This window comes from Eremomyces bilateralis, assembly GCF_010015585.1.
Source record: "Eremomyces bilateralis CBS 781.70 unplaced genomic scaffold P152scaffold_20, whole genome shotgun sequence".
In the NCBI taxonomy this organism is placed as follows: domain Eukaryota; kingdom Fungi; phylum Ascomycota; class Dothideomycetes; order Eremomycetales; family Eremomycetaceae; genus Eremomyces; species Eremomyces bilateralis.
Genome location: NW_022985086.1, coordinates 96,621 through 120,174, shown reverse-complemented (window position 1 = coordinate 120,174; position 23,554 = coordinate 96,621). Strand labels below are relative to the sequence as shown.

The 23,554-nt window shown below is 52.7% G+C and overlaps 6 protein-coding genes across 6 annotated transcripts; 5 read left to right on the top strand and 1 right to left on the bottom strand.

The window, feature by feature from the left end:
- Positions 1-31: 31 nt before the first annotated feature.
- Positions 32-3,473, bottom strand: P152DRAFT_138816 (putative chromosome segregation protein Cse1). The gene is made up of 3 exons (XM_033673825.1): positions 3,293-3,473; positions 738-3,123; positions 32-682 (listed from the first exon to the last, which is right to left on the bottom strand). Exons 1-3 carry the CDS (start codon positions 3,360-3,362, stop codon positions 241-243), a joined length of 2,898 nt encoding a protein of 965 aa, XP_033531680.1. The 5' UTR covers positions 3,363-3,473; the 3' UTR covers positions 32-240.
- Positions 3,474-4,407: 934 nt separating this feature from the next.
- On the top strand, positions 4,408-9,464 carry P152DRAFT_138750 (uncharacterized protein). Its single transcript, XM_033673824.1, has 2 exons — positions 4,408-9,088; positions 9,267-9,464. The coding sequence occupies exons 1-2, from the start codon at positions 4,530-4,532 to the stop codon at positions 9,286-9,288; spliced, it is 4,581 nt and encodes a 1,526-aa protein (XP_033531679.1). The 5' UTR covers positions 4,408-4,529; the 3' UTR covers positions 9,289-9,464.
- On the top strand, positions 9,461-10,432 carry P152DRAFT_138543 (uncharacterized protein). The gene is made up of 2 exons (XM_033673823.1): positions 9,461-10,192; positions 10,282-10,432. Exon 1 carries the CDS (start codon positions 9,640-9,642, stop codon positions 10,093-10,095), a length of 456 nt encoding a protein of 151 aa, XP_033531678.1. The 5' UTR covers positions 9,461-9,639; the 3' UTR covers positions 10,096-10,192; positions 10,282-10,432.
- Positions 10,433-10,679: 247 nt separating this feature from the next.
- P152DRAFT_475901 (mitochondrial citrate synthase-like protein precursor) lies at positions 10,680-12,322 on the top strand (the record flags this gene model as incomplete). The annotated part of the gene is made up of 4 exons (XM_033681453.1): positions 10,680-10,796; positions 10,863-10,927; positions 11,031-11,163; positions 11,216-12,322. 4 exons carry the CDS (start codon positions 10,680-10,682, stop codon positions 12,320-12,322), a joined length of 1,422 nt encoding a protein of 473 aa, XP_033531677.1.
- Positions 12,323-14,001: 1,679 nt separating this feature from the next.
- Positions 14,002-15,259, top strand: P152DRAFT_402165 (mitochondrial carrier; the record flags this gene model as incomplete). Its single annotated transcript, XM_033676639.1, has 6 exons — positions 14,002-14,053; positions 14,172-14,196; positions 14,251-14,269; positions 14,336-14,432; positions 14,479-15,151; positions 15,205-15,259. 6 exons carry the CDS (start codon positions 14,002-14,004, stop codon positions 15,257-15,259), a joined length of 921 nt encoding a protein of 306 aa, XP_033531676.1.
- Positions 15,260-17,821: 2,562 nt separating this feature from the next.
- On the top strand, positions 17,822-20,876 carry P152DRAFT_401997 (acyltransferase ChoActase/COT/CPT; the record flags this gene model as incomplete). Its single annotated transcript, XM_033676634.1, has 4 exons — positions 17,822-18,170; positions 18,221-20,058; positions 20,104-20,149; positions 20,746-20,876. 4 exons carry the CDS (start codon positions 17,822-17,824, stop codon positions 20,874-20,876), a joined length of 2,364 nt encoding a protein of 787 aa, XP_033531675.1.
- Between the last annotated feature and the right edge of the window lie 2,678 nt (positions 20,877-23,554).

The following is a 23,554-nucleotide window of genomic DNA, read 5'->3' as shown; positions in this document are numbered from 1 at the left end:
AGGCCCACAAGTGTACAAGATGCTGAATGACTAAACTTCAATGCATTCATGGTAGCCACTCTTCGCTATTCATGCTGATTGATATAAAGCATCTATGAGTCCATCCGGTGGTGCTATCGGCTTCCAACGTTTTCGGGGGAATCGGGAATAACGAAATGAAGCCTATGGTATATCTTTGCGTTCAACTGTTGACCAAGCCTCCCGGTCGCCATGCCGGCTCCCAGCCCACTGCGAACGCTCTCAACCCGACAAGTAAGCCTGCATCGCCGCCTGCGCCTGCCCATCCAACCGCTCATTCACAAACCCAACAACCTTCCCCCCACTCTCCGCATTCGCCTGGATCAAATACTGCCCCACCCATGTCTTCACCTCCGCGATCTCCGCAAACGGATCATCCACCGCCTTTCGGCACGTGCCGAGCGCCGTGAAGCCGACACCGAACGCCAAGTCCTCGACGTCGCCGGCGTCGACGAACTCGTCGTGCTTGATCACCGGCGGGTTGTAGAGTTGGTCGAGGAGCGCTTTGGCGGTATGGGCCCAGCCTTTGGGGAAGCGTGTGGCGAAGGCTTGGGAGGTGGCGAGGGTTTTGGTGAGGGAAACGACGGCGGTTTTGCGGTCGAGGGGGCGCGTGAGCTTTTGGGTGGAGGGGAGGATGAAGGTGGTATACAACTGCTTGAAGACGCTGGGAGGAAGGAAGTGTTAGTTTACTCGATTCAATATGGAAAGAAGTCACTTACTCGTGTTGGATGTCGTCGGTGATTTTGATGAAGACATCGGTTCCAAGACCCTTCTCCGGTCGCGCGGAGAAAAAATGGTAGAACTTGGTGAACCGGATGGGGAGATTGTCGGATTTCAGCTTGTCGTTGGCTTGGTTCGACAGCCGGGTGAGTATCAATTGGACCATCGGGACGAAATATTTTTGCAGGTGTTCGGCCGGCACCGAGAGGAAGACGGATTGAAGGAGATCGAAGCCGGAGTTCTCGTGAGTTTTCGTGGAGATGAGCTTCTGGAATATTCCAAGGACTGCTTCAACCTGATTGTTTGCCACAATAATGTTAGCACCGCGAACGAGGATCGCGGCGAGCAAGCGAACCAGAGCGGGAACGTTGCCTTTCGTTTCCCACAGATTCGGCAAGAGGATGGGTTGGATGAGAGATTTGTGAAGTTCGGAAAGGGAACCAGAGGGGTTCGCTTCGAGCAATGCGGCAAGGAGCTGGAAGACGTATGGCATGAATTCCACTACGTCTTCCTGCAATACCATCACGAAGGGCTGTGAGAGGGTATCCTCGAATTTGGCGGACTGAGACGGAGCGACAAAACGGATGAGGGCCCCTGCCGCTTCAAAGTGGTAGTAGTAGAATCGTGGATTGCTGGGATTCTTCATAATTGCCATGGTGATTTTTACCCAGCTGGATAGAAGATAATCCACAAGTGGTGTAATCCCGTCTTGCACCACGATCAACACTCGCATGACGCATTTCATGAGGAACTCGTTCTCTTGAATCTTCTCCGGAGCAGGATCTTGTTGGATCAGGTTCAGCAAATGTTCCAGAAGATCCTTCGATAGGTTGATCACAGCGTCCTTTGATATGAGCGGTTGTCCATTGACTTGGAGGGCCAACGCTCTCTCCAGTGCAATTGATGCCGATGTGTAGATGCAGTAGTTCGATGATTGGAGATGTTGGACAAGCAGTGGGAATGCGGTTCCCCAATTTTCTTGAGTCAACTGGGATCGGAACACATAGACAAACTTGATCGCGTCAACCTGCAAGATCGGGTGGATATTCGTGCTCGTCAGGTCGGGGAGGATGTTGGTGGTCAGGAAGTTGCTGATGTTTAGGTGTGGGTTCGTCGTCACGACACCCGCAGTCGCGGTGGCCTTGCCTTTGGCACCGACTGCGGTGAACAGGTAGCCGGCAAGATCCTTCGACTTCCAGTTCTTCACCTTGTCCTGTGCGAAAAGTCCAAGGTGCTCTTCTATGAGCTTCAAGGCAATTGCCGTGGCCGGCTTCTCCAGATGAGACATGAGTCCCCGGAGGAAGTCCGTTGCAGCACCTCGTCGAGTCTCGGCGTCAGAACCTTCCAGATCTCTTCGGATGTACTCGATCGGCTCGTCTTCAAATTGTTCAATATCGGATTCTCGGAGGGTGAGGTTCGAAACAATGATCTTTTCCACGACCTGGGTAAGGACATTCTCATCACTGAAGGACTCGGCAGCATGCTTCTCTTTCATGCAAACGGTGGTCAGGAAGTGAAGGGCTTTGCTGACCAAGACGTCGTACTTCGTTTCCATGCCAATTCCAGTCAGGAGGGTCCACGAGCTCTGGATGAAATCGCGAGTAACGTCGTCGAATACGTCCGAATATTTGAGGCCAAAGAGGCTCAGAATTTCAAAAATGGCAGACTTGGTATTCTCGAGCACCCCGGCCTCCGAGTCATCGTCCGTCTCCAGAAGAGGATTAGAATATAAAAGGTATTTGTTGAACAGCCCCTGGAGTCCCTTGAAATTGTCCTCAAATACCGGGGCCAAGTCATGACAGGTCAGGTCGTAGAAAAGCTGCATCAGCAAGTAGAGCGTCGTCACCCATTGCTCGAGCGGCTCTTTATTGGATGCATTGCTTGTGATTGCCTGGTCGGTGCTTTGAAGGAGCGTCAGGAATGCGTTGCCGAACTTGCTGATAACATGGAGAATCTCCAGATACAGCTCGTCGCTTTGGGTCAGAGGACGCCATCTTTCGCATATTGAATGCGCCACGCGAAGGACTCCATTGTTCACGGTCGGATTATCGGCGGTGAGTCGAGATGCGAGGTCATCTATGAGAGAGTCCCATTGCTCCGGGAAATCACTTTCCGCGATCACGCTGACGGCTTCCCCAAGTTGCGATTGTATCGAGGGCGGCGATGAGATCATCAACCCGATGATCTCATGTTTGATGCTCTCCACTTCCGACTGTGGCAGTTTGTACTCGCCTTCCAGAGTTCTCCAGTTGCGCCTTATGAAATTCTTGAAGTAGAGAGAGCTCGCTAGTCGGGTGTTCAATGGAAACGAGTTTGAAGCCACGATATGGAGAAGCGCAAGTGAGAAACCCGGGGCAGCTTCATTTTGTCTGATTGCCAGCTCCGCTGTAGTGACACACCTTAGTTAGCTATGAACTCCACAAGGATAGAGACGAGACATGGAAATAGTCAAAACATAAGAGGCACAAAGAAGAATATGTTCCGTCCTTCGCGTTCTCTTTTTCATACGACGCCGAAAGCGAACAGCGTCTCTCCATATCAAAAGAGCACTTACCTTGCTTGTTCTGCTTTGGATCCAAACTGGCATCCAAGAGAGCCGCAATAGATTGTAGATCGGTCGCCATACTGAGGAGAAGGCCACTATGACAATGAACGAGGAGGAGAGTGGTAGATTGAAAGTAGAAGTTGGTAACGAAATAAATTCAAGCTGTCCGTGTTTGAAGCTGTTGGCTTCCTGAGGCACAACACAAAGTTTATTAGTGGCGGTTGCTCGCAGCGACTGGTGGAGTAGGGGAACAGCGGACGGCTTGCACCTGATTTGCAAGTTCTGTTGCCTGACAGGTGCGTCTGCGCCTTGTCGCCTTGTTGATTGATTCGGAGGATTCCTCCATTTGATTCCGCTGAGATTTCCTCCATCATTGATCCATGTCAATTTCTTATCGCCTTGTCGCCTTAGAACTTCCAACCGGAGGAACCATTGATCCAACCCTCCAAAATTGAGTCGCGTTTCTTGGCATTTCCCCAGCCAGAGCTCCCGCGACCTTGACCAGAACACGGCGGAGAATTCACCAAAACAGACCTCTAGTAGTCGCTTAGTTAGGAAAAGAGAATTATTTTTGATATTATGCTGTTTTTGATCGAATTGGGCCTGCCTGTAATGGTGGTGATGTTTGGGGGAATGCCAAGATACGCGACTCAATTTTATCCACCCCGAAGGAACCCTCCAACTGCAAGCCTTATTGCTGTTGAAGCCTCGGAGGCTCCAAGATTCATACCTTGTCGCCTTATCGCCTTGTCGCCCTATGCGGAGTTTCTGGACCACAAGATCTGTGAATCAGTTCGTGATATCGCAGATCTTGAAGACTACTCAGTATCTAGCCATCTCTACATCTTCGACCTCCTCCCAACTCATGTGCCCCCGAAAGCCTTCAAGCTTTCGGCCTTGTCACCGAACTTGGCGTCACCGTTCCCGAAACCGACATCAAACTCCATACGGTGCCTTCCCGCAACCCGCAGCATCCAGAACGGCCCACCTGAGTACGGTTAGGTAGTACTTGCTTCTTGCCCAAGCGGTGCTATCCTTTTGGAGTGGATACGAGAGACAAAATTGGGAGGCCTTTTGGAATAATTGCCTTCATATCCATGACAGTCATTGTTGTATAGTGGGCTGCATCGTGTTGCTGGAAGCGGCTCGGGAACTCATGGCCTGATACTCCGCTTCGTCGACTTTGGGAATCGAACTTGAAGTTGGATTTGTCCTACGAGGCCGGTCGAGTGCCGTCCTAGGAGTTATGCCTCCGCCACAAGATACAATACGAACTCCGGACAGAAAGTCTTCTTCGTCAGCACTATTAGGGACATTTAAGAACCTTCTTGTAACCCGTCGATCACAACCCACCATTTCCACCCCACCACCAGCGAGCCATTCCTCAGGAGACCACGAATCGAATTCAGACGTTGTTGATGCGGACCTGAAGAATGGGAGAACCGATGTCGTCGTAGCTCCGGTAGAGCTCAGCCAACAGTTGGAGTTACTCGGCCTCCAACAAGGCTTGGGAACCAGGACCGCCGCCGCACATAAGATCTGCACGTTGTTATCGGAGTATCCGGTTCGAAACATCGCAGGTATATGGCAATCTGCTCAGGATCTGCTGGATGAATCCAACGCCCCAACCGGCCCGACCGCTGGCTATGGGCTACTGTTGGCGTTGGCCAAATGCCCCGATATCACATCCCTCGAACGTCGAATGATCCTCCAAGCGATTCAGAAGGTCCCTCGGGACGAGCGACTAGAAGAACGATTCGGCATATTGCAGGAGCTTTCTCACAACGGGAGGGACGTCGATGTACTCGAAGGCTCATTAGGCGGACTGCTTAATTACTTCCTCAAGAACTCGTATGATATCGTGGTAGATGCGCGGAGAAAAAACAAGCTAAAATTGGAGAGTAGCGCCAAAGAGGAGCTGCTATGCAGCCGAGTGTTCCATCTGGTTGTCGATGTCACGAAATTTAACTCGAGGATTCTCACCAAGGACGACATCACTACGATTGTTGAGCAAGTCATCACGTTTTGCAAGAGGACGAACGTCCAATCCGATATCAGCAACTCGATACTCGTCATGGACGCACTGGTTACATACAACACTGTACCTGATCGGCCCCTTCGGTCCTGGTTAGCGCTGTTGGCAGATATCTACCGGCAACTGGAAGTGCTACATACTCAGGCTTGGGGTGCCTTGGCCAATATCTTCAAATCTCATCTTGGCCATACGGCAACGTCGGCACTCCTCCTCGCCCTTCGATGCGATACGAAACAAGAGCCGGATCGCAACTTTGTACGCGCTGCGTTCCGTGTTCTTGCTGATCTCGTCCATGAGAACGGCAAAGAGGGTCTTCCAAAGTTGTCTCTCTCTGTCTTCATACCGGCGGTGAAAAGCTCATTGGCAATTGATCGAAAAAAGCACGACGCGGATGTTCTTCATTTTATTGCCGATCTACAAGCCAACGAACCCCTCAGGAGAGCGATTATGGAGGAGAACCTGATAAAAGATGCGGGGGAAATCATTTTGCATTGCGCTGGCAAAATTTCGCCACATGAAATGAATGGCAATGGAACGGGTGCTGTGCCAGTGAATGGAAGGGAATCGGTGCCTCTCGAAGAAAGAGATGGGGAAAGAGTTGACCAGGCCCTACGCCGGATTTTGAACAGCATCAACGATCGTTTCGGGTCATTTGATCTAGTTCATAAGTCGGAGTTGGCACAGATGATGCTAGGCCTCTGCAACCGTTTGAGCAATCCGGCCATTGAGACACTTCTCGATTACATCTCCGTGGAAAGACTTCTATTCCCGTCCGACTCGCAGTGGAAATCCAGTTGCAAGACTCTCATACGAAATGTGTTAAGGGATCCATCTCGACCGACACCCACCAGAATCCGTGTATTCGATGTTTTGAAAGACTCATTCCTCACCATCGACAGTATCCGAGACGACGACTCGGCAAATTCGATGATGGATTCGATACTGCAAAGCATCCCACGGGAAAAAGACACCGCGTTACTTGAACGGATCGTCGGCCTGGCAGTTGAGCATACTGATCATACAACTCAGTGCCGGTTTGAAGGAATAATCGGAAAATTTGCGTCAGGCATTTTTGAATCAGGAGATTCTGCGAAGGCTACATTAGAGGGCAGTGCCGATGGAAGCATCCAGTCCAACGAAAGTGGAAACCCGAAATCATCACCGTCCTACGTTCTAGCTAAGGGAGTTGTGAGGATGTTCATGAGGAACCTTAACCGGCATGGCGACAGAACGCTAAAACTCTACGACCTTATCTTGCACATTGCTTCTTCTGACAACGTACCGTCGGATGCCCGCATTATGGTCTTTAAGCTTCTGTTCAGGCTTCGCGCCGACTCCAGTTACTCGGTTTTCATCGAGACAACCCTGGACGTCGAGAGCGTTGCTCGCGTGCTTGGAAGAACGGCAGAACGAGTAGAAGAGCGTCGGCCGGATCCGTCACCATTACAACGCCACACTTCATCGGACAAGAATGCTTCTTCCAAGGACAGTCATCGCAAGTCATCCATTCTCCCATTGGCGTCAAAAGATCCACCGACTTCCCCCCCCAAACCGTTGCCGAAGCTATGGCTCTACCCCGACCCCGAAGGACTTCCAGACGAACTTGCATCCCGTTCGAGCCCGCTGATTCGCGTCGGTTCCGCTTCGAGTCGAGAAATGGAGCGTCAAAACTCATCGGTACTCGACATCTCCCAGTGGCTCGAAATTGCGGTCTCCATCCTTCTCCATCAACCGGACTGGGAGCTGTACACCTATGTTCTTGTTCATCTTGGCACGCAACTGGCAAACAAGACGTTGTTCCACGGATCCGCACCCCAGATTCAGCTCCTCCGAAGTGTCATCTCTGAGCAGATCCGGAACAAAAGTTTCATGGACCCTCCGCCGTCCACGGGACTAAAGAAGGGCGATGTTGCGGTGTGCTTGTTCCACATCCTCACAATGCTTCTGGGGTACAACGAGCACTTCAGCAAGAATGAAGAAGATGATATCGTGCGCACATTCATCAGTGGAATCGGATCCTGGGATCGGACCTCCAAATGGTGCATTCACGCCATGTCCATCTGTTGCCATGAGCTGCCGCTGTCCATGTCCAAGGTATTGGATACCATCATTCAGAAAATGGCCCAGATCATCACGCAGCAACCCGTCTCGGTGCATATCTTGGAGTTCTTGGCCGGCCTTGCGCGGATGCCCGAGCTCTACAAGAATTTCCGCGAGGATGAGTATCGGATGGTTTTCGGTGTGTGTTTCCGATACCTCCAGTCCGTCCGCGACAAACAAGAAAAAGAGAATCTGGGAGTGAACTCGGGACGAACCGTGTCGTCGGGCACGCGACAGAGCGGTTCGTCGAAAGATTCGGCCGCCGCGTCGGGTCGAGAGCAGCGTTACACACCAAACCCCCACCCGGAGGACCTCCCGCAATATGTCTACGTCAAGACTTTTCACGTCATCACATACTGGTTCATGGCGCTCAAGATGCAAGATCGCGTCTCCTACATGAGTTGGATTGCGAAGAACCTGACCTATACTGACTCTTCTGGTCAACCATTTGTCGAAGACCAGGGTCTCGTGACGGTCGATATGATGCAGCGGGTTACGTATTCAGATCGAGACGAAACGAAGCCAAACCCCCATTTTGCGTCCGTTGCTGATGGCCTCGTCTCCACGAAGACTTGGATTGTGGGGATGAGTTTAATGTCGATCGAAACCGCAGGCCGGACTGGTCTCTCACAGATCACACGGAGACGGCCAACCGGGAATCGATACTCGATCTTTCGCCCGCAAATGATCGACCCGCCACGGCACCAGGTTCATCTGACCACAGGACTGGCAGCGGATGTTTTCTACCGATCCGAGTACGTTGGAGTCTTACCGGACGACGTTCTGCAGGATTTCTACTCGCCTTTGTCGATGATCGGAACCGATCAGCCAGAGCTTATACCGCTCCCTGACGATGACGCCATTCGACGCGCCATCAGCTCTCTTGATAGGATTCCTGTCCTGGATGGTCACAAAGTGGGAGTAATCTACATCGGGCCAGGCCAAACCGAAGAAAAAGACATCCTCGCCAACACCAGTGGCTCCGCTGACTACACCGAGTTCATAGCCCGTCTTGGTACCCTCACGAAACTCAAGAATTGCCAATTGAACACTCAGGGTCTCGACCGCGAATTCGACACGGACGGAGAACACGCCATCCTCTGGCGCGACCGGGTCAGCGAGATCGTCTTCCACGTCACGACGCTCATGCCGACGAACCTCGAGCACGATCCGCACTGCGTCAACAAAAAGCGGCACATCGGTAACGACTTCGTCAACATCATCTGGAACGCCTCCGGGCAGCCCTTCAACTTCAACACCTTCCCCTCCGCCTTCAACTACGCCTACATCGTCATCAACCCCGAATCCCGCCCCTCCACCCTCGGATCCACTACCTCCTCTCCCGCCCCCTCCTCCACCGACCCTTCCAAACCCTTCTACACCATCCACCTCGTCTCCTCCCCCTCCTTCCCCAAAATCTCCCCAGCATCCCAACCCAAGCTCATCTCCACCAAGTCCCTCCCCTCACTCGCCCGCCTCCTCGCCCTCAACGCCTCGGTCTTCAGCCTCGTCTGGGCGAGTCGCGAGGGCGGGGAGTACGTGTCCTCGTGGCGCGCGCGGCTGCAGCAGATCCGCGCGCTGCGGGAGAGGATGGGTGCGGGCAAGGGGGCGGGGCCCGGCGCCGGGTTCCTGAACGCGGCGACGCCGTTGAGCACGACGCAGGTGAGCGCGCGGGAGGCGGTGGGGGGGAGTGGAAGTTCGGTTGGGTTGGGGGGTGCGGGGGCGTTTGGAGCGGTGGCGAGTCCGTTGGGGAGGGAGAGGGAGGCAGTGTGGAGGAGGAGTTCGACGACGTTTTTGGGGGAGGCGGGGAGGGCAAGTCGGAGTAGTGGGGGGATGAGCGGGGAGCAGACGGAGGATTCGTGAAGGATGAATTGGAGAGAGGGCTCGGGAGATTTTCTGAGTTTGGCGTTTGAGATTTGGGATTGATGGATTGCCTCAAAAATATATATACCCCCCTACGTACATGTGCTGCGGCTGCGGTTCGTATGTCCGTCATCATCTTGGATGGCGATAAAAGTTCGGTTGTGTGGATGTATTGTATATGGTCACGACTAATCCTGTTGTTTATAGTAATCTAAAGCGTTGCCTTTGGGGAGAGGATCCGGACGATCTTCTGGATGGCTTCTTCCATTCTTCTTGAACGCACTTACATTTGATTCTACCGTTGTGGTCTTCGGATCACGATCGTCAGGGTCTAGTCTGGGCTCCAGACGAAGCGTTTATGCCTTGCAGCCTGGCGATGCCTTCCAGTTCTGTGGGTTCGAGCATGGATCAACCACACATGGAGGAGCAGCGTTGCTACGGAATACAGACCACAGTAATAATAATAAAGCAAGGCTTACCGAGTATCGCGATGATGATGACGCTCCTTCAACCCAACGCAGCCACGCCAACCCGAGGTCCCAAACCCATCGTCCCTCGATCCCGCCATCCAAATCCTCCCCAATTAAACCCTACAAGCACCCGATCGCCAGATGCCGGAACGCCCGCCAGCTCGATTTTCGCCTCCTTCCGAGCTTCACCAGGCACCACCCCGACCGGACTCCGAAGCTGGACCGTGCCGCGGCCCCATCGTATTACGGTATTTTACTATTTTTCGCTGGCGTCGCGCAGGTTTCAGACTTTCAGCGTCTCAGATGCTCGGGGAGAGGAATTGGCCAGTCGGGTTGAGCCGTAGGCTACATGAATCGTGAATTGGGGGTTCCGATGGGCGGATTGAGGTGCAGGTCGGGTATGCAGGTGATGATGGAAGCGGAAGGGGAATGGAGGTAAAGGTCTATCTAACTACATGACGGGGAAAATGGGAATGAAATCTCTTAACCGTTAATTCCCTCAATTCTCCCTGAAGTTAACCAAGAGCAAGATAAGAAGAAAATCAAAGGTGATCAAGGAGAACGGAACCCTCGACGTCAAGCGCCCAAAGCTTCCCTTCCCATTCCATCGCACAGCAACCTCACACAGATTCTCCTGCGACCATTGCTCCACCTCCCCCAGTATTATTTTCCTCGTCGCCCATCCGACCATCCGTCATAATTCTTTTCTACATTTTTTTCCTCTCCTTTCCACCATCATTATTCTCCCCCAATTCCATCCATCCAATCCATTCCGTCTCCATCCCTTCTCTCACCCCGGAATCCCACGGCTCTCGCTGTTGAGATTCCCTTCGTTGTTTGTCAATTCGTCGCTGGGAGATTGCCCAATTGCATCATTGCAAGCTTGCTGCACGTCTTCGTTCGCGGAGGTCCGGATTAGACAAAAACAATGGCGACGGCTATGAGGTTATCGTCCGCGGTGCGGAATGCGTCGATGGCGAGGTCGGCGGCCGCTTGGAAGGTTGGCACCGTTTCTGGTGCGCGGTTCTACTCTGCGAAGAGCGCGGTATGCATAAATTGATGAGATTTTGTCTACCTACGAACCCATCGCTGATGATGATGCGCCGTACAGACCTTGAAAGAGACATTCGCGGCGCAGATCCCGGGCCAGATCGAGAAGATCAAGAAGTTAAAAAAGTACGTTTGCTACCCAGATCGAGATGACGGAGGATACCGGCTTCTATTACAATTGGGATCTATATCGGAAATAGCAGACAGCTGACTGGCTATCATCGAATAGAGAACATGGCAGCAAGGTCATCGGTGAAGTAACTTTGGACCAAGCCTACGGTGGTGCTCGCGGCATCAAGTCCCTGGTCTGGGAGGGTTCAGTCCTCGATTCTGAGGAGGGCATCCGCTTCCGCGGCAAGACCGTAAGTCCCTCTCCCAACAAAGTATCCGAAACCATCGCTAAACCCACCGTAGATCCCTGACTGCCAGGAACTCCTTCCCAAAGGCCCTGGCGGCAACGAGCCCCTCCCCGAAGGTCTCTTCTGGCTCCTCCTGACCGGCGAGGTCCCCACCGAGCAACAAGTCCGCGAGCTCTCCGCCGAATGGGCCGCCCGTTCCGCGGTCCCCAAGTTCGTCGAGGAGCTGCTCGACCGCTGCCCGAACACCCTGCACCCGATGGCGCAGTTCTCGCTCGCCGTCACCGCGCTCGAGCACGAGAGCTCCTTCGCCAAGGCATACGCCAAGGGCATCCACAAGTCGCAGTACTGGGAGCACACCTTCGAAGACAGCATGGACCTGATCGCCAAGCTGCCGACCATCGCGGCGCGCATCTACCGCAACGTGTACCACGACGGCAAGGTCGCCGAGACGCAGAAAGACAAGGACTACTCCTACAACCTCGCCAACCAGCTCGGGTTCGCCGAGAACGGTGATTTCGTCGAGCTGATGCGCCTCTACCTCACCATCCACTCCGACCACGAGGGCGGCAACGTCTCCGCGCACGCCACCCACCTCGTCGGCAGCGCCCTGTCCTCCCCCATGCTCTCCCTCGCCGCCGGGCTTAACGGCCTCGCCGGCCCGCTGCACGGCCTCGCCAACCAGGAAGTCCTCGGCTGGCTCACGCAGATGAAGGAGGCCATCGGCAACGATCTCTCCGACGCCTCCATCAAGGACTACCTCTGGTCCACCCTCAAAGCCGGCCGCGTCGTCCCTGGCTACGGCCACGCCGTCCTCCGCAAGACCGACCCGCGCTACGTCTCGCAGCGCGAGTTCGCCCAGAAGCACCTCCCCGACGACCCGATGTTCAAGCTCGTCTCGCAGGTGTACAAGATCGCGCCGGGCGTGTTGACCGAGCACGGGAAGACCAAGAACCCGTGGCCGAACGTCGACGCCCACTCGGGCGTGCTGCTGCAGTACTACGGGCTCACGCAGCAGAATTTCTACACCGTATTGTTCGGTGTGAGCAGGGCGCTGGGCGTGTTGCCGCAGTTGATCATTGATCGCGCGGTTGGATCGCCGATTGAGAGGCCGAAGAGCTTGGATACGCTGTCGTATGCGAAGTTGGTGGGCGCGAAGTTGTAAGGAGCGGATCAGCTACTGTCACACTGGTTGAGGAGAGGGATGTTGCACACTGAGTGCCGGGATGTTGGGAATTGGGATACGGAGGAGTGGAGGTTTCCCGAATGAGCTGAATGCTGCCAGAAGCAGATCTGGCGGCGAAATCAGACTGGCTGATGCATCCAGAGACGAAGATCTGGAGGCGTTTCGAACTCCGCCGAGTTCGTTTGTGTAGTAAAATCTCTTTCACGTCCAGTAGATTCGGAAACGGCAGCAATCGTATCATCATGTGCGTAGAGTACCGTACTTGTAGTATTAGACCTATACCTCTCCGCTTCTCTCTTTCTCCCTTCCTGCCGTCCTCGTTCCCCAAGTCTCCTAAAATTCTGTCCCTAATCAACGCAATGCCACTTGGAAAAATTTATCTAGGGACTACGGAGCATCTCCGGGAAAACTAGCTAACCACCTCCCGGTGTCGGGCGGCGAACTAGGGGCGCCGGGGAACGGCACCGGAGCGTATCGGAGAAGATTGGGGCCGGTGGTCGGGGTGCTAGACTCGTCGGCTGGGGTTTGGCCGATGGGGTGCATGGGGTACGATTGGGGGTTAGGTCTCAACGCAAGTTTGAGGGATCGCTTGGTTACTGTGTCTATGGAGGAATTGGAGGAGAAATGTCAGGTAATTACGGAATCGGGAATGCAATGTTATCCCGTATATAGCTCCTGCACCCTCTCTGGAGTATGTTGGGGGAGCTCGAGGACTGGCAGTGGGCGTGGCGGATACTGGGGAGAGTGACCAGACTCTGGAGCGATGAGCGGATTGATCGTAACTTCGTAATTCATGTCTCTAAAAGTCTAGATCTACCGTTTCACCAGGTTCACTAACTCGGTTCATCCATTACCGGCAAGTTAGGAACATTCCGTCCCAAAATCCCCCCAAACCCGGATTTCCTCGTGACAAGCCGACCCTCGGTGATCGGGTTCGGCCTGAGGCTCTGACGCCGTCCCAGCCAATCAGCGCCCACACCGGTCAGGCATCCTTGGCACCGGTAACGTCCCTGACCCAAACATTTCCTGGATTCCCGACACCCCATCCATCAACCTGAACAGCAATCTATCCTCCTCCGATTTTTGGTTCGTATACTTGTCATTTTGCCGTATCGCTGCGTGGCCCCATTCTTCGTCGCGAGCTGAGTTGGTGAGTGCTGATCCTGTTCTGGTGCTTTTCGGTGTGGTTTAAGGGGCGTGCTGGCTTGGGCGCACCGTGTCCATCGTCGGAGTTCTGTTGAGCTGCTGTCAGCCCGGACGGACTGTTGTGAGTCTGAAGTCGGGAGGACTCCGAATTCGTGAGGCGTCAATTCAGCTGGTCGATGGTGACCTAGAGACATCTCAAGGTGATCATCTGGTCTAGATCTTGACAGTCCGACTCGAATTGGCTCCGACTTGTTGCACAGCTCCCCAATTCGTTGAATTCACCTCGAGCACCTCATCCGTCATTGAACCCCAAACTAACCACATCTCCCTGAAACAGACGTCCCTCTCCACTCCTCCCCTTTTTGTTCCTCGTCCGAATACCGCTCTTTGATTTCCCTCGACCTCTCAGTCGTCGGACGTCCCTCACGAACTCTATCACCGCTCCATCTTAAGGCGACGACGCCGCACGATTGCCTCGGTCCGGCCCCCTTCGTTCGCACCCCGAGATACAGATGGCCGATGAGAAGTTAGTGAAGCAGCCGGTGAAGTTCAGCAACTTGCTGGGTAAGTGGTTCTTTGTACCGGTGGTGTAGTGGTGGAGAGTGAGGAGATACTCTCAATTCTACTGGACAATGGATTGGAGTTTGGCAATAAGAGGAAGGCTAACGAGCTGATTGAACAGTCGGCGCCGGTTTGAATATGTTTGAGTAAGTTTGATAATTCTCAGTGATGGTGTTACGTGGATTCTAATCAGTCTACAGGGTCACGACATTGGGTCAGGTGTGTCTCAACCCTAACCGGATATCTTTCCAACCCATCATCCCCCAAATCTAACCCCCTACCCAGCCCCTCGAAGTGACCAAGACCACCATGGCCGCCAACCGCTCCGACGGCTTCGGCGGCGCCATCTCCCGCATCTGGGGCCGCGGCGGTCCCCTAGGCTGTACGTCCCTTCCCAACCCCCCATTTCCCCCTCTAACCCCCTCCAGTCTACCAAGGCCTCATCCCCTGGGCCTGGATCGAAGCCTCCACCAAAGGTGCGGTGCTCCTCTTCGTTGCCTCGGAGGCCGAATTCTACGCCCGCTACGCCGGCGCCTCGCCCTTCGTCGGCGGCATCACCGGCGGCATGGTCGGCGGCCTTGCGCAAGCGTACGCCACCATGGGCTTCTGCACGTGCATGAAGACCGTCGAGATCACCAAGATCAAGGCCGCGTCGTCCGGTGCGCGCGTGCCCGGCACCTTCGAGACCTTCATGGGCATCTACCGTGCCGAGGGTATCCGCGGGATCAACAAGGGCGTCAACGCGGTGGCGATCCGGCAGGTGACAAACTGGGGGAGCCGATTCGGGCTATCGCGCGTCGCGGAGGATGGGATCCGCTCGTTCACAGGCAAGAAGGCGTCGGAGAAGCTCAGCGTGCCGGAGAAGGTCCTCGCGAGCGCGCTGGGTGGAGGGTTGTCCGCGTGGAATCAGCCGATCGAGGTGATCCGCGTGGAGATGCAGAGCAAGACGGAGGATGCGAACCGGCCGAAGAAGCTGACGGTGGGGACGGCGGCGAAGTATATTTACTCGCAGAACGGGTTGAAGGGGCTGTATCGTGGGGTCTCGCCACGGATTGCATTGGGCGTGTGGCAGACCATCTGCATGGTGGCGTTGGGCGATGTGTATGTGTTCCTCTCGTCCCTGAATCGTGCTCTTGCTAACCTCTCCCACACAGCGCGAAAGATGCCGTTGAGAAATTGACTGGCGACCCTGTCACTGCGAAGCACTAGACCACGTGCATTCCTTCTCCGTCTTGGACACCTTCGGCGTTGTTTCATACGTACCCTAGCTATATAGATCTGTTCAATACTGTTTCCGTCCGATCTCTAAGGTGTCTATTGATATCGCCCCTTTATGGTTCCTTTTAATTTGCCGGGATAGTAGAGTTAATGGAGCGACAGGGTGTGTGCTTTGAGCTGTTGGTGCTGTGTCCAGGAGAAGATTGGCTGGTACATATTGTAGGTACTACATGTCTGGAGTTCACATAGAAGTAAGGTGTATGAAGATCGGATTCATTAGAGCGACTGGTGCGTGCCGTTCCGTGTGACTCCCATCCTGACCGTCCCTCACGGAACCTCTTCCTACATGCGAGCTTGACTCCCGCTCATCAACCCCCACTCCCGGTCCCTGCAGCTCATTCGAATCTCAACTTCAAACCGAATATTCAGTGCCATCCCTCGTACTACATTGGTAGTTAGAACCTTCCATACATGTGCAAGAAGCTACTACGGGATGTCTCCAGCAAGGCATCTCAGCCATTAGTTCGAGGAGCTGGATGGGGTTGGTATATCAGATGCCCGAAAACCCAATCCTTGGATATCGTTTCAACGGTGTGGACGGATTTCCATTCCTACTAAAGTCGGGTACGGGGCTCAATGCGAACAGTTACGCTAGCACGATGACTGACATGCAATATAACTGTCTGTTTGACATTACTAGGAGGGTTGTTGCTATGCCTGGAGCTCTTGCGCTATCTATTTTACCCTAACTCCCTCCCTACAATACAGTTTTATTTTTCTATCCTCTTTGGCTAGTATTATCACCCATTTATTCTTTAGTTTTGGATCCCATTTACCATACCCGAACCACACTTACTCCCCCGTTCCGTCCTCTAATCTCCCCGTGGTTTGTCGAAGGCAGTGGATGTGGAGAGGGTTGCGGGGAGGAGGGAGGAGTAGAAGAGGTTGGGGGAGGGGAAGCGGGGGAAGAAGTTGTGAGGGCATTAACTATGGTCAAATTATAATCTCAATCCGGAGAGTATATTTCCATAGTGAGATTTTGACTTTTGATACCAGGTATGTTTCAGTCCTCTCTTCATAACTCATAACTGTCTGCACGACATCGATTTTGTGTGGGGGTCATGCATCTATCCGCGTGGGGGTACATCCGTTCATCCGTCATCTCGGGATTTCTCCAGATTTGGTTTCTTGGCGATGATGCAACTCCACCTACTGCAACGTCAACCTCCCCTCGACTCCCATTTGGGCTCCTCCTCTGTTCTCACCGTCAGATATCTCAGAATTGCGGCAGCTTATGTTGTACGTTGCACCGCCTACTTCGATATATCCTTGAGTATTCTTGAACGGTAAGCACTGCAGTTGTATGCCAAACCTTGGATCCTTTATTGTCCATTTCAAGAACCCGCGGAGATCGTGTGACCGTTTTTGCCTCCCTCGTGGCCTGTTCCCAAGACCTCCATCAGTCACCCTCTTCATGTGCGTCCCAAGCCACATCTCTCCAACTGCTCTTATATTCCTCGAAAACCCCTCTGACGTGATACGAAGCTTCTCGACCTTCGAACCGCTAAACGACGCTAATTTTGGAACCCCCTTCCAGTCGCCATAATTCCAGCACTTCGGTACGTACTCGGAAGCACTGACTTCCACTCGTCCGCGCCCCACGGTCTAACCCCCCGCGACGCAACTCCACGGATTGGTCCGCCCGTACTAACCCGCGGGATCGACGTGCAGAATCTTCGTCATCCATTGCTCGGGACTCCGGTTAATATCCGGGGTGTTATACTTACCGCCAATCCGTTCCAACCGCTATTTTGGAGTCATCTACTTGCATCTTCACGGCGACGGATGCGAACGTCGGCGACCGAGATATCCCAGGAACGGTAAGGCGGGATAGGATAACGATACTGACAGCAGATATATCTTTTGGGATCCGATACGCTTGCGATTTGATATCATATTTCCTTCGATATACTGGTAAGTGGCTCTTGGTTTCCCCGCGGTTGTACCTGTATGTCGTATTTGCTGCTTTCGGCAATCTATGCTAGCTTTCAGCTGCACGGCATTAGGTCGCGCTATGTCCCGCACCAGCGGAACCTCTCGTGACCCTTTGTCTTGGCTATTATACCGGATCCTTGATGCAAGTCAGCGCATCCGTCCGCCCGCGTGGAGTATTCTGTTTCACATATTTGGTCATACTGGATTTATCTATTCGTCTGGGGTCACTGGTGGATGTATTTTATATCTCGCAGTACCCCTCACTGCCCACAGTCTATCTTTTTCTTAGAAACGTTTGTCTATCCCTTACCTCCTTATTGTTCACTGTATTGTCTGAAATGAAGACCTAACTCAATGTCGTCTTACTTCGAGAAAGATTGTCACTATTTCTACCGCACTGCTCTGCGGCTTCTGTCCATTTCTATTCTCATATCTCCCCTTCACGGTTGAGATACATTCAACTGATTTCATTTCTTCACTTTCACCATGACAGTCATTCGTACTTTTGCACAGCCAACCTCATTAGACAGGACCATCGCTCTTGCGATCAACGGTACGATGCCTGGCCCCGACTCGAATGAACCGCCTCGCCAAGAAGAGCTCGCCAAAGAGTCAGCCCAATCACAGCCGAAACCGGCTAAAGAACCAATTTCGAATCAAGATTGGAAGAATGAGTCGCGGCAAGGCATTACGTTTGCACACCAAGATCAACTACCAAAGCTGCCTATACCGGACCTCGAGTCCTCTTGCACGAAGTACTTAGAAGCTCTAGAGCCGCTTCAGACTTCGAAAGAACACCATGAGTCCCAGTTTGCCATCAAGGAGTTCCTGAGATCCGACGGCCCGGAGTTGCAAGAAAAACTGAAACAGTATGCGGAAAAAAGGGCGAATTATATAGAACAGTTCTGTACGGTTTTGCGTCATTTGATGGAGCCGTATTCTTTCTGACAATCACAGGGTACGACTCATATCTGAATTTCGACAACCCGGTCGTCTTAAACCTCAACCCCTTCTTTCTCCTCGAAGATGATCCAACACCAGCCCGGAACAATCAAGTAACTCGCGCCGCATCTCTAATTATCTCCGCATTGTCATTCGTCCGTGCGGTTAGAAGAGAGGAATTACCACCCGACCAAGTGAAAGGTCAGCCCTTGGATATGTATCAATATGCGCGCTTGTTTGGCACCGCGAGAATACCGACCGAAAATGGCTGCCAGATCGGCCAGGACCCGAATGCGAAACACGTGGTGGTTCTTTGCCATGGCCAGTTCTACTGGTTCGACGTCTTGGATGATAATTCGGATCTAATCATGACCGAGAAAGATATCTCATTGAATCTACAGGTGATCTGCGACGATGCTTCACTGACCCCAATTCAAGAAGCGGCAAAAAGTGCGGTTGGTGTACTATCGACCGAAAACCGTAAGATCTGGTCTGGTTTGCGGGATGTCCTGCACCGCGAGGAAGGGTCCAACAATTCCGATTGCCTCAACATTGTCGACTCCGCGCTGTTCGTCGTATGTTTGGACTACACCGAACCATTGACCACGTCGGATCTCTGCATGAACATGCTCTGCGGCACCAGTAAGGTCGAACGCGGTGTGCAGGTCGGCACTTGTACGAACCGGTGGTACGATAAACTGCAGATCATCGTCTGCAAGAACGGCAGTGCGGGTATCAATTTCGAACATACCGGCGTGGATGGCCATACTGTCCTCCGATTTGCATCGGATGTGTACACCGACACGATCCTGCGGTTTGCGAAATCTATCAACGGCCAAGCTCCGTCGCTATGGGCGTCGACCTCCCCGGATCCGGCAAAGCGAGACCCAGATTCGTTTGGCGATGTGCAGACCACCCCTCATAAACTGGAATGGGACATGATTCCAGAGCTCGGTACCGCACTTCGGTTTGCTGAAACTCGTCTAGCCGATCTAATCGGACAGAATGAGTTTGAGACGCTTGAGTTCAAGAACTATGGGAAGAATTTCATGACTTCCAACGGATTTAGCCCCGATGCGTACGTCCAGATGGCGTTCCAAGCCGCATACTACGGTCTATATGGACGCATCGAGTGTGTCTATGAGCCCGCAATGACCAAGATGTTCTACCACGGCCGAACCGAAGCGATCCGCTCTGTCACGCTCGAGTCCGTCGATTATGTTCGGACGTTCTGGGGGGAGAACCCTCCCATCAAAAAAGTCGATGCGCTTCGTAAGGCGTGTCAGAAGCACTCGGCAAATAGTCGCGATAGTTCCAAAGCGCAAGGCCAAGATCGCCACCTGTACGCCCTATACTGCATGTGGCAGCGCACCCTGGAAGATGTCGACTACGATGCCATGAGCTCCAACGGCCACTCCTACGCCACCTCCGAGACATCCGCCATCGGCTCCCCCACCCGCCGCCGATATACGTTATCCGACGACGGCTCTCCCCAGTACTCCCGAGCTGCTGAGCACGCGCACTCCCTCCCTGCGCTCTTCGCCGACCCCGGCTGGGACAAGCTCACCACGACCGTCCTCTCTACCTCTAACTGCGGCAACCCGAGCCTCCGCCACTTCGGCTTCGGGCCGACCAGCGGGGACGGGTTCGGCATCGGGTACATCATCAAAGATGGGTCGATCTCGATCTGCGCGAGCAGCAAGCATCGGCAGACGCGTCGGTTCATCGACGCGCTGGAAGCGTATTTTCTAGAGGCGCGGCGGCTGATTAAGGGGAGTCAGCGGGGGAGCTCGGCGGGGGCGTCGAAGGGGTCGAGTAGGGTGCGGGAGGCGGATGAGAGAAGGGGGAGGGAGGTGAGGGGGAGGAGGATCACGACGAGTGCGGTAGATGCGGCGGAGAAGGCGGTGGAGGTGGGTGGGGAGTCGGATGATGGGCTGGGCGGATGTAAGGCGCCTGTTTCTTTTTTGCACATCGTTGAGCAAGGTGTGGCTCGGGTGGTGAAGAGAAGCCAGAGACTTCAACTTCCTCACGGTTCTGCTGCGGTTCCGTTTATTCTTATTTCTTCTTATTATCCCCCATGCGCATCCACCTCCCAACCAGCATTACCCCTTTCTCCAGTTTCAACTCCGCCACATTCGAGGTCCGAGTCGGACAGCTCCGTCGCATCCAATCCGCCGCTTGACGCGCCAGGGCCTTCCGAAACCCTCCCGACTCCTCCTGCTTCTCCCTGGCTCAACCCCGTGTTACATGTTGTCAGTCAGCCTGCACGGGGATCGAGGATACGGATCTTGAAAAGGCGACATTGAGTATATGGAAGCCCACGCGAACGGTTTTCGATCGTCAAAAGCTGAGATTGTTCTGGTTGCATCGAATGGTGGCCTCATCACTCTACTCGCATTCTACCTCTCCTGCATCAAGCGTTTACTATTGTCCTTCATGCTCTCTGGCTTCCTTTCCACTCACAGTTTTCACTGCCCATTCACACTATCCCTGCTTCTTCACCATAGAGATTTGCTGATTCGTCTCTCTTCCCCATACAGATGGTTTCTTCGACTCGGGATTACTTCAATCGGCGCTCTTATCCGACAAGGCCGAAGATCTGCAGGCCTCGATGCAGAGGGAGAACGTGCGGAGGAATATCGGGCGGAGGCTGCAGTTGGTGGATTATTGAGATGGTGGATGTAAGGAACGATTGTTGATTATTGTATGATAACCTGATCTCTCTTAGAATGAGCGTATCTAGATCTTGAGCGAATGTCGTCTCAGTATTACAACCTTTTTACCTCGTCTGCTGTACCCTGTTCGACTTATCCCGCTGCTCGCCACTGGTTTCAAAGTCTCTTCGGGCGTCTGAAATCCCCGGATAACCAATCCGCCTCAACGCCTCTGCCAGCCTGTTCTCCGGCCGACTCAAATTCTTCCCGAGTAACTCGATCTCTTGCATAAGCGTACGCTCCAGATATAGTGTCCTGTACATCACCAGCAATCGCTCAAAGTAAACGGACACGCCAACGCGAATAACCGCTGATCCTGCATATCCCAATAAATCAACGCCGTGGTGTGTATCCTCGTCGTATCCTCATATCCACCAGCCGAGCTCACATGCCTCTGGCTTTCCGGATCTAGAATCTGCCCAACGCAACAACTCGGCACCACCACATTCATCCTGAACCCCTGCTTCTTCTTCCGCACCGCTAACGACGATGCAGGAGCCGAGAGGGATATCTCCGTGGTTGGTTGCCATTGTGGGATTTTTCGTTCTTTAGAATTTGTTTGGGTTTTCGGATATAGAGAAGGGTTCTGCATAGAAGCGCGGTAACGAGTGGATAATGCGATATCGCAAGCAAATGATTGTGATAAACGAATGGAAAATACAACATCCCAAGAAAATGAGTGTGATAAGGAAATATCAGAGAAACAGTGAGTGAGCTCCCTTTCCCCTGCTTTAATACAGCCCTTCAAACCATAACGAGCGTCCTGATGGGCAATCTAATGCACTGCAGAACGAAACACTTTATACCAAGCTCAGGGGGCGGGTCAAATGACTGAACCCTCTGAATAACCCTCTGAACCCTGAGTCCCGCCACGGATGCATCCCACACTTCGGGATGTATGACGTCATATATGATTTCGTCTCTAATTCATTCTGTCCAAGAGGAAATGAAATGTTGGTTTGTGATGTTAACACCGCGTCTCGCCTTTCAGTATGGAAGGTAATTGGGAACCTTCGGTTGAGTAGGCGTGTTTCCAGCATGCGAAGCTAGACCGTTAGAATGCAAAACACTGGAGAAATTTCAAGCAGATCGCAAGAATGTTATAATATAGTTCAGCTATTGGTTATGGAATTTGCAGCCGGTGTTACACATGCGGGTATTGGAATGCTTCTAAGCGGGTTTTAGTGTTTGTCTTGCCCTCTGTTTGGCAGACACATCGCCGCCTCCGATAAATTGTCCATGGGAATTTGTAAACTTTTACGTAGTTTCCTTGACTGTACCCTATAGAATGAGTCCCAATATATCCAACTACTACGACAGCCAGTGGCACTGATACGACAGACTACAGCATTTGCACAATGTCTACGAGCACAACAATCCCCATAAGGCCGTCGGGAAGGCCATTGCCAGGTAAGTCTGTCCTTTCTGCTTCTCTGGACCGCAATCCGCTAATATTTTTCAAACAGTCTTTTGGAAAGCTGCAGTACTCCGACCTCGAAATCATTTACGAGGGGAAATCTTTCCATGTACACAAGACAATTGTCTGTCCGAGGGCAGAGATTTTTTAGAAATGCCCGCGATGGGTAGAAGTGGAAGGTTTTCCATCGAGACATGTCCCGGGAGATACCTTGCCTCCAGGAAAGAAAAGATGGTGTAATTCACTTATCATCTGACCCGGAAGTTGCTGCTCCCCTTGGTGACCCTCACCTTATCGAATGTATGCTCCAGTATCTTTACAGGTTGGAATATATGGAATCTGGAGGACAACCACCGAATCCTTCGTCTGACTTCGGCGAACTAACTGCAGCTGAGACCAGGAAGAGGAAAAAGAGGGCCTCCATGAATGACTGTTCTTATGGCAAACCGACTTGGGGGACTTCCGTAAAAGATTCCAAATTTTTCTTCCATCTAATCCGCTCGTCCATATGCAAATTTGCGTATTGGCCGATTTCTACGGCGTCGAGGGAGTAAGGCGTTTGCACAAGAAATTTTGAAAGCTGCCGTTGATAGGAACGGGGATATGGAGACGTCAGTCAAAGACTTTGCCCTTATATACACCCTACCTCTTAATCGCGATAGTACTATCCAGAAGGTCCTCGAAGACCTTGTTCTAAAGCATACGTCAGTACTTAAAAATTCGAGGATCGAAGCAATTCTAAGCCCTAAGTCCACCATCGCTTTCACTCCACTGCTGCAGAACCACGCGGTTTGCAGCCACCGAGCTGGTGGTACAGATGTTTGAAAACTGCTGACACTGATGAAATGTAAATATCGACTGCTTGATGATAAAATGGCCTTTGCTGTATCACCCTAAAAGTGGTTTAGGTTTTCTAATTCCAAGCTCTTAATTGCACAATTTTAGACCGATTGACGCTGAGTATAGCAGCAGATGGTATTTAATTACGGCACGTACAAGTAACTATCACAACGACAAGCTAGCTGTACCATATGGCGTATGGATACCAGTCCTCGATGGCTTCAATCAGACATTCTTCCTTTCGATGATCTCCCATCTGCATCCATTAACGATATATCTGAACTGCAGAAATCAGCCTGACGTTTCTTCTTGTCTGACAGCATGGAAGTTCAATTCATTCTGAACGTCCAGCTGTCTTCCATGTTTATGTTCACTCCC